This window comes from Archocentrus centrarchus, chromosome 8, assembly GCF_007364275.1.
Source record: "Archocentrus centrarchus isolate MPI-CPG fArcCen1 chromosome 8, fArcCen1, whole genome shotgun sequence".
Lineage (NCBI taxonomy): Eukaryota > Metazoa > Chordata > Actinopteri > Cichliformes > Cichlidae > Archocentrus > Archocentrus centrarchus.
In genome coordinates, this window is record NC_044353.1 from 16,491,854 (window position 1) to 16,502,182 (window position 10,329).

Sequence of the window (10,329 nt, forward strand, 5' to 3'; positions counted from 1 at the left end):
GAGATTATGCAGTTTTATAGGAATTTGGTGCAGTTTGAATTCAGTTCAGTCTTTTAAAGTCCATAAATGAAGCCTTCAGTCTTTGTTTGCATCTCTTCTCTCTGGAACTCTTCCAAATAACTTTTGTTTAAAATAAAAAAGCCAACATAAAACAAAAGCAATTAGCTTTGTATTCATCTCCACTAATGCCCCTTTTCTAATGTTTCTCCTTTTCTGTTCTTATTCACAGATCCCACTGATTATTCCAAAGGTTCATCCTTTTGAGTCAATCACAACTAAAGCTGAAGACGAGCTTGAAGCTTGAAGACAAGCTGTGTCACCTCACACTCCTATCCAACAAAATATGACATAACATGGGTCCCCTGCTAGTCACCATGATGCATAGACTGGTATCGTGAAGGTTTCACCCCTTTTACAGTGCCCAACCCAGACCCATCTCCTCTTAGGAAACCCGACCTAGCAGCTTTTGTTGCTTTCCTTCACCTGTAAACACACCTAATTTTCCCATCTCCCTCTACATTCTCCTGTTTAAAGCTTTCCTTTTTTCTCATCACTCTATATTGGAATAATGCAGGGTGCTTCTTCCACCTCCACTCTCCTTCTTGTTCTTCCCTCCCTCCTATTCTTATTTTATTTTCCTAACATGGCCAATGGGGACTGCTGGCTCATTGAGGGGGACAAAGGCTATGTGTGGCTAGCTATATGTAGCCAGAATCAGCCTCCATATGAGACTATTCCCCAGCACATCAACAACACAGTGCATGATTTGAGACTGAATGAGAACAAGCTGAAAGCTGTGCTTTTCAGTTCCATGTACCGCTTTACCAACTTGACTGACCTCAACCTCACCAAGAATGAAATCAGCTACGTTGAGGATGGAGCCTTTGCAGGCCAAGCCAATCTACAGGTAATAAGGAGATGGATATTAAAATGCATACAATTTGTTAGACCTTAATTTGAGCCTAACATTTTCATTTTGGCTACTGCATCCATAAGATTTAGATTTAAAAAATGAGTCAAGGTGCCTCTTTTTTTAGCTTAATTAAGCAAACTTCATTTAATATTATAATTAATTTGAAAGTGGATTCAGTCCAGTGAGTTTATGGAATTTTTCCTCAATACATGAAACACATATTGCAACATAATAATGCATTAAATTGGCTTTTGGATGGGGGCATATGGATTTCACAACAATTTTTTTCAGTCAACTGCAGGGACTAAATCATCAAGAACTCAAATGTGGAAGTGACTGTACTGATAAGCATTAAACCACTGTTTCTTTGCTTATTTTATTGTTATGTGTATTTGTTGTAAATTCTGTTGCCCTCTTGGCCAGCTCTTGCAAAAGCGATATTAATCAATTATAAAAGATAAAATATGAAATATAGTTGTTTGGTAGCAGGCGCAGCTATTAGCACTAGCAAGCGGTTGTTCAGTACCGAGGGGACTCGGTGTTCCATGTATGCCCTGCCTGCTAGCATCTTGCACCCGGCTGTTTTGTGCTGGACTGTCTTAGGGGCATCTCTGCACAGCCTGCACCTGAGGTCTTGCCCTGGTGTGGTAGACCCAGCCTCTATTGATCTTATGCTCACAGCTTATTCCTATGCTGCCATGATTGTCAATAAACTGTCTTTCAGTCCAGCTTTGTCCATGCCATTGATCAGATTTTTCTAGATCAGCCACTTCTTCTATCTGCCGGTGGGACATGCCATTCATGCCTGCTGCTTGAGGTATTCACATGATTAGGTGTGGCCGTCTTCTTGATATTCATAGATCATGGTTATTTCATCCTGGACAGTGGTTGTGACACTCACTAGTCCTTGGCCTCCTTCCTTCCGCTTAGCATACAGGGTGCTTGGGGTGAAGCCCTCCATGCATAGTAAGGAGCTTTATTGTCTTGATGTCAGTGGCTTCTATCTCCTGCTTTGGCCAGCTTATTAGCCCAGCAGGGTGTATAACAAATGGTAGGGCGTAGGTGTTGATTGCCTGGATCTTGTTCTTCCCATTCAGCTGACTCTTCAGGACTTGCCTTGCTCTTGGTACGTATTTGGCAGTTGCAGCTTCATGGTTTCATTTGCCTGTGGGATTCCAAGGTATTTGTAGCTGTCCTCAATATCTGCAATGTTATCTTCTGGTAGTGCAATTCCCTCAGTTCTACCTTCCCTCTCTTTGTTACCATATGACTACACTTCTCCAGTCTGAACGACATTCTGATGTTGTTGATGTAGATCCTAGTGGTGTGGTTCAATGAATCGCAGTCTATTCATTCCTGGTATACAGCTTAATGTCATCCATGTAGAGGAGGTGGCTAGTGTTTGTTCCATTCCATGGTTATATCGCAGTCTGTATCCGTAGCCTGTCTTGTTGGCTGAGCTTCTAAAGCCTCATGTATGGACAGTTTGTTGTACTTCTGAGGCACTCCATGATCTTTGCAGCTAATTTTCTTTTCCATGGAGGGTGCTGCTCATTGTGGCTATTGTTCATCTTATAGCCAAGCATCTCAAGAATCACTGTTGCCATGGTATAGATCAGCTGATTGCTTTCAATGATAGACTTGTAGCAAACTTTCAGAGGGTTCTTCATGTGGTCTTGATAATCAGCCACAGTGTCCAGATTTCCAGCTTAGCATTCAGTGTAGCGGTTGCTCTTGCATTCAACATACCAGCTGGAGTGTGGGGATGATACCAGCTCCCCCCTGACCTGATGTCCTGGCTCCCCCTTGGCATAGCATTTGTGTTGTACTATACCTTCAACACAAATGCTTTCACTGGGGTTACATGTGTAGTAGCATTTCATAGTTCTGGGGACTCTTATTTTGAGCCCTTGACCTATTGTTCCAAAGACAGCAATGTTGCCTATATATATATATATATATTGTAAGAAATTTAACTGATCAACTGGTTTAAATGACAATAAAAATTACAAATAAAATCATTCTAAGTGAAGCAAACAATAGAAAAAAATCAGTCAAATCTATATTTGGTTCCTTAAGCTCCTGATAACTCTGACTTTATGTTTGGGATTTTTGTCATGGTGCAGAATAAAACTGGGATGGATCAGGTGCTTCGTTTCAACAGGCCCTGGTCTCGTTGTCCACACTGGTATAGATGATTTTTTTTGCAAATTTTAGAACATGCTGCAGCATGACACTTGGTAATTCATTCAGGCCCACAATGTAAGAAGAAATAAAAAAAAAAAATACTCTGCTTTCTTTTTTCCTTAGGTTCTTCAATTGGGTTACAACAAGTTGACAAACTTAACTGAGGGTATGTTGAGAGGCCTCGGACGCATGCAGTGCCTGTTCCTGCAGCACAACCTTATTGAGGCTGTTGCCAGCAATGCATTCTGGGAGTGCCCAAGCCTCAGCAGCATTGACCTGTCATCCAACAAACTTGCGCGTATTGACCCATCCACATTCACAGTTCTCACTCGGCTTATGGTGTGTGAACTGGCAGCAAATCCATTCCATTGTGGCTGTGATCTTTATAGCTTTCTAACCTGGTTGGAGTTCTTCAACAATGTCACACACACCTATGACCGCCTCCTATGTGAGACACCACGGGAAATGTTTGGCTACCCTTTACTGAGTCCTATTGCTGCTGGCCGGAATGCTAAGAACATTTTGTACCATCACTGCCGAGATGGTGTAATGATTCCAGGAATGACCTCTCTCCCACCAGATTTGGATGGTCCTTCTGGGTTTGGACTAGATATTCTTGGTGGTATAGGACCATACCACCAGTCCACTACATCTTCCTCATCTACTGAAGATGGTTTCAGTCCCAGCATAAAGCTCCATCATGTCTCTTTGTCGTCAGCCTCTCTCCTTGTCAAGATTCCAAAGCCCTTCAGCAAAATGTACATTCTGACACAATACAACAACACATTTGTGTCTGATGTCATGAATTTGAAGAATAAGAAGGAGATGATCACCCTAAACAAACTAAAGCCACGCAATAATTACACCTTCTGTGTGGTATCCATCCGCAACTCTCAGCGTTACAACCACACCTGCCTCCAGTTTTCCACTCGGGGTCAAAGTCAAGATGATATGCTCCCCACACCTTCCACCACTACTCACTACATAATGACCATCGTGGGCTGCCTTTTTGGCATGTTAATTATTTTAGGCCTTGTCTACTATTGTCTCCGTAAAAAACGGATGCATGATGAGAAGAGAAAGTCTATCTGTGTCAAGAAAACTATACTGGAAATGCGCTATGGACCAGAAGTGGCAGCAGCAGTAGCAAATGATCCATCAGCAGTCCACAAGCTTCAGGAACAATCCAGAGAACATCACCAGTATCAGCACCACCATGGAGCAAAACTTCCCATGTCCACATCCTCAAGCTCGGGAATGCTCCACTCAGCCAACACCACTTCCTCAAGACTTTCTTCTATCCCACAAGTGGAAAAGATGGCCACTGCCTTTTCAGAGGCCATGGCTACAAGCAAGGGAAACTATATGGATGTCAGAACTGGAGGGGCAGGGATGGAGCGTATGGTAGATGGTGTGCATGGCTTGATGAGAGGAGAAGACTTGAGGGACGATGATGGAACTGATATTGGTGATGACTCAGATGATGATGGACATGGCTCTGCATCAGAAATCTCAACCATTGCCATGGAGGTTGATAAGGTTAATCAGATCATTAACAATTGCATTGATGCCCTGAAACTGGATGCAGCTGCAGTTGCTGCTTCAGGGGCCTCTACAAACCCTACTTCCTCCAATCCCACCTCCCCACCACCCACCAGCACGTCCTCCCTAACACGTGGCCTAATCCCACTCTCTCAAGGATTGTCAGAGACATGCCAAGTCATTGCTCCCAACAAAGTACCCCCTCCACCTCCACTCCCTGCCTTGAATGCCCCTCTCTCTGAGCGTCCTGGGATCAGTGGTGGGGGATTTGTTGTCACTCCCCCTTACAGGCCTCCTCCTCCGGCTAATGCTGTACGTCCCATTCAGCGGCAAATGAGCGCAGATGCAGCTGTTGTTATTGTAAATTCTGTCAAGAAACAGTGCAGCACCACATCTTGTGGCTCCATGGGTCGAGACAGGGAGCGTGGAGGAGCCAGGGTGTACAGCCTGGATGTTCCTGAGCCAAGGAGCCCAGATGCCTGTAATAAACAACAACAGCAGTACCCAGACCGGGCCAGTCCAGTGGGCTGTGGGGAGCCCCTGGAGAGACTGCCTTTAGTGGGAAGTGGGAGCTGTGGAGGAGGGAGTGGTGGTGGTTGCGACAGTGGTGGTGTTGGTGCCCAACATCAGGACAACCAAAAATCCCACCATTACCATCAACAGCAACAAATACAACAACAACAGCAACAGCAGCAACAGCAGTTGGAGGTGCAGCAGGACTACCACTGCTCGGAGCACCGCCACTCTGTCCCAGCTCTCTACTATGAAGGCTCCCACCAGGGTTCCCCAGCCCAAAGAGTTTCATTCTTAAAGCCCCTGACACGATCCCGCAGGGACGCAGCTTCTTACTCCCAGCTTTCACCTGCCCGCCATCATTCCAGTTACTCAGGCTACTCCTCTAGCCCAGAGTACTGCTCAGAGAGTTCACTGCGGATCTGGGAGCGTTTTCGTCCTTACAGGAAAGGCCCACGTGATGAGTCCTGTTATGTGACGGCTGGAAATGCCCTTCGAAAAAAGGTGCAGTTTGCTAAAGGCGAGGACTTGCATGACATTCTTGATTATTGGAAGGGTGTGTCAGCGCAGCAGAAGCTGTGACTGGGGACCAGAGTTAAGCATCGGAGAATAAAGAGTTCAGATACTGCTTTTACTGATGCACCCCTGGGCCAGAAAATTCAGTTTCGGTTCATAGGGAGAAAAATGTAGGACAAAATTTTGCCTTTAGGTTTTTTTTATTTTTGTTGATTTTTTTTTTTTGTTTTTTTCTTTTGGCATGCTAGGTGTATAAATATTGCGCTAAGAGCAAGGACTATGAAACTGTGCCTGGGATCTGAGTCGTTACAGTCTTTTTTTTACACATCATTGTAGCAACTTTTATGGACCATTCTTATTCTGTGTTTGTGGGTTCCATTTATAGTACAGGGAGCAAATGCCAACTGTGTAATTTAGTACTCTATTTGAGTGATCACATTTTGTGATGCAAAGGACCATCTTTATAGTGCCATGTTTTGATCTGTGGGTAGTCACAGAGTAAATGCTGATACCCTTCATTTTCTGCTTTGTGTGACCCAAGATGTTTTGTGTATTTTATTAGGTGCTGCATAGGTTTTCAGCATTCCACGTGGGTTTGTTTAGACTTCTAAGTAATGGAGGATATGATGGGTGTGAGCTGTGCTGTGTTACAACTGACAACATGCAGATTACTGAACCGAGATGTCAAATGCAGGCTCTGTCTCTATTCTCTTAGATCCTTTTTGAGGCTGAGGTTTTTGCATTTCAAAAAGCATCTGGCACATGGAAAGAACAGAATAATTGTAAAGAAAAGAACACATGAACATAAAAAAATTGTCAAGTGGGCTCCAAGAAAACCATAGGAGAAAGATTAGAGTGGGACCTTAGCCTAAAAGAGTACAGGGAATGCATCTGAAGGGTTAAACACGTCCTTCCAAGTAACAGTCTTGCATGGTTTGATGAGTAAAGAATGTGTTTCCTTAAATATCCTCACTGACCTAAATAGTATTTGACTGGGTAATAATCTGATTTATGGTCTTAGTCTGAAGCAATACAGAGGACAAATTAACATTCCCTTAAATGCTAGTTTCCTGATGGTGTAGGATGTGGTGTACAATAAGGCAACTTAACTGTGTGAATAAGTGATAGATATCACTTTGATCATTAAAAGAGTGAGGGGTTATGAGATGAAAAACAAATGAAAGGTTCAACCCAGGATACAAATAATTTTCTGCAGGCACAGTGAATGTAAGTAGATTACAAGCAGGCAGGTTAAGGGGAAATCTATTTTCATCATTCAGCGTTAGCACGACCGTACATTCCAAATCCTTTCTCTCACATTAAAACTGAATGAGGCAGAGAGGGAAAGGACACTTCTAATTACTGCCAATGTGTCTGTTCTTTTCTGAAAATTAATGTCATTGTTGTATATAACTGATAATTAAAAACAAAACGAAACAAAAAACAACTTGTTAAAGGCATGTCCGCTTGCACTCTATGCCTCATGATTGTGTGTGTGTGTGGCTGTGTGTGGTACACAGTGGTCATTGTAAGCAGGTATTGGCATGCCTTGTCAGATTATATTATATATTCCCCAACTAATTTTAAATTAATATTTGTCAGTATTTCGCCCCGTGGCTGGTTGTCTAAGTCTGAACAGTACTAGACTATTAATGGCATGTACTAACGTAGTGATGTCAAACATGTCTACTGTATTTTTCTCCACTTCTTGCTAACTCAGCCATCCCATAATCTATTCGTAAAGAGTATTAACCGGCCTTTTCTTGAATTTTCTACTGAAACGGTCTGCTTGTAATAATGACCATGTTGTTTCTTGGCACTATGTCAAAAAGGCATCCTGCTTACCTTAAGTGCTGTGTAACAGCTCAATTTCTTATCATCAGCTAACATACACAATCAGAGACATACTACCCTAAAATGTGAAAACGAAATCAGCGGTGGGCTGCTCCACATCTTTGTTCACGGCGACCGCCAGTTGGTTTTAATGACAAGTTTAAATGTCAGGTACATTTTTTTCTCTCTTCTAATCCTCACTTGTATATTGCAGTAGTGTTCATTTGGTCCACCTCCCACCACCTTCCCTGTTCCCACAGGTCAAATGAGGTACACAGTAGGTGTGATGTGAGCAGGGTACTGGACATGACCTGCTCTGTTTTATTAAATGAGGTTTGTTGCAGGCAGGACTTGGGAGGTGCACCGTATGCCAACACTGCTTTTCTACTTTTGTGCTTTCTTTGTCCTGTTGATTTTTAGCACTTAATTAAGTAACTGCAGGTTGAACAGGAATGATATGCAAACTTTATGTATTTCCACACAGATCTTTGTATTTCTTCCTTCCTGTTGTTTTTGCAAAACACCTCTCTCTCTCTTTTTCTTGTTTGTCAAGGTGTTTGGATAGTGTCATGGTCAGAGGTCGTAATCCTTGGATCAGTGTTTAGCTGTGTGTGTGTCAGGTCCACTGTAATCTTTTACTAACAGCGTATCTGGGATGCACCACCTCATCTGCCTTTTTTTTACAGTGAAGCACCATGTGATGAACATATAATACAGTCTTGGAACTTTTGAGTCTTTTGCTGTATCCTACGTAACATGTTACTGTGACTGATTTAGAGTTTCACCAGTTTCATTTGAACTTTGCTTGTATGTACTAAGAGCATTTAATCCCATAGAAGAAACTTGGTGCATTCTTCATCTGCCATAACAAGTTTACAGAAGTGGAAACCGAGGTTAAGCATAGAAGCAAATGTTCAGGAATATCAGGACGGTCATCATTTCAGCTGCCATTTGTGTTAATCTACCTGACAAAATAACACTTAACATTACTGTTCAATGAAGAGGACCACTATATTATAGTATTATGTGGCAGGAAGTTCAGTTTGGTGATTATGGCTCTGTGCTGGATTTCCACGCCTTTCCACATGCATTCATGAAAGTTGGAGCATCAACAAGACCCAGTTTCAGACATCGATGGCAACAGCTAAGACTATGACTAAGTCAGACCTTGTATGAAAGGAGGTCCTGTATAGAAGTGAGGTTGCAAAGTGGCTTGCAGATGCAAAGCAATTTTCAAGCAAGCTAAATAGCTTGCCCACTATGAGATTTGCACTTGGGTGTCAGATGAGCCTTCAGCTAATGTGAGCTGGCACTGAAATCAGCTTATCTGCCAGGATTCCCAGCAGAGCTTAACTACCGTGGCCTGTCTGAACTGGGGGTTAGCTTGATTCTATTAGTTATCACTGACTCACCCCAAGCATTCTCTATTTTGATTACCACATCAGTGTGTTTTTCAGGAGATAATTTTTTTCAGTTGTCAAGTGCTCTTCTGCTCTAGTTCGAAACATTTGGTTTAGATCCCAGCTTTCACTGCACTTGAGAGAAGTGCCAATATTTGTAATGATTTGTGAGTACTGTAGTTTCAGTAAACCCCACGTTAGTGTTATTACTGCAGTTGAACGGGGCAGTTTCCCGTCATAGATTACTTTAAAGCTGTTTCCAAATGCAAGCTAAATTCTTGCAAAATCAAAATTAAAACTAATGAAACATTTAAATTTGACATGCTAGACACTCAAACTTGGAAGCAGTTTCCACAGTAACAAGCCGCTGCTGTTTTATGCTTGCCTGATAAGCATCACCTGGTGCTTTTTCTCACATGAGAAACGTGATAGCTACAGTACCTAACAAATTTATTAGACTGCCTAGCATAAAAACAAGAAAACAAATATCTAGAAATCTGCCAAAAATTTTGTTAAACCTATATATATATATATATATATATATATATATATATATATATATATATATATATATATATAGATATATATATATAATATATAATATTGTTTTTTTATTTTGCAAATACACTGAATTCACATTTTTAAACCCAAAGCCGGCACACTGAACTTCTATGAGAAGTCAGAAATTAATCAAGCATAACATTCAACCACGATGAACTTTAAAAAAAAAAAATAAATAAATAAATAATGTGCTTTATTATTCTTTCCTGCTTTTTTGTAAAACAGTAAATTTGAAAATTCATGGGTAACAGCAATAATCATATTTTAGCATTAAAGATATCATTTGAATAAAGAGCTTGTGCAGGACCTGTGGATTAACCATTACAGAAACATAAAAAAATATTTTATTTAATTTATGGCAGTTGTGGCATAAACTTTACACTGGGTGGTGGTCTAAAACATTATCCGTATAATCTATATGCTTTCAATCTGGTCAATAATCTATTGATAAAAATTGAGGCAAATCTTTTGTCTCATAGAACAAAGAAAAAAAAAGAAAGAAAGAGAATCTCTTCTATCCCTGCCCATGTTCTCACTGAAACCCTGGAGGGTGGCTCACTTGGAGATGGATAGTTTGTTTTGTAGCACCATCGATGTTTGTCTCAAGCAACTGGCATGCCAGACGTGAGAAAACCATGCTGTGTGCCATTAATGCTTGAACCTTTTCTTAGAGTCTGATTTCTGAGGCTTACTTCCCGTATGTCTGAACATTGGCTCTTAAGTCAAGCTTAAATGAGAAGTGAGTTCATGCTAATTCAGTTTACCAGAAGAAGATCAATAATTTTATTAGACCACAGCATAATACTGTACACTTTTTAGCCCGGCAATTAATCCTTGAAGCGCACTGTCTATTGATTGCCTTAA

General features: G+C 41.5%; 1 protein-coding gene across 1 annotated transcript; it reads left to right on the forward strand.

Annotated features, from left to right (window-relative positions):
* Positions 1 to 493: 493 nt before the first annotated feature.
* Positions 494 to 6,137, forward strand: elfn2b (extracellular leucine-rich repeat and fibronectin type III domain containing 2b). Its single transcript, XM_030736224.1, has 2 exons — positions 494 to 907; positions 3,224 to 6,137. Exons 1-2 carry the CDS (start codon positions 569 to 571, stop codon positions 5,735 to 5,737), a joined length of 2,853 nt encoding a protein of 950 aa, XP_030592084.1. The 5' UTR covers positions 494 to 568; the 3' UTR covers positions 5,738 to 6,137.
* The last annotated feature ends 4,192 nt before the right edge of the window (positions 6,138 to 10,329 follow it).

Excerpts from the sequence above, each read along its gene's own strand:
- elfn2b (XM_030736224.1), top strand. The coding sequence starts at position 569 with ATGCAGGGTGCTTCTTCCACCTCCACTCTCCTTCTTGTTCTTCCCTCC. Across the intron at positions 908-3,223 it reads CAGGCCAAGCCAATCTACAG|GTTCTTCAATTGGGTTACAA; the intron begins GTAATAAGGAGA and ends TTTTTTCCTTAG.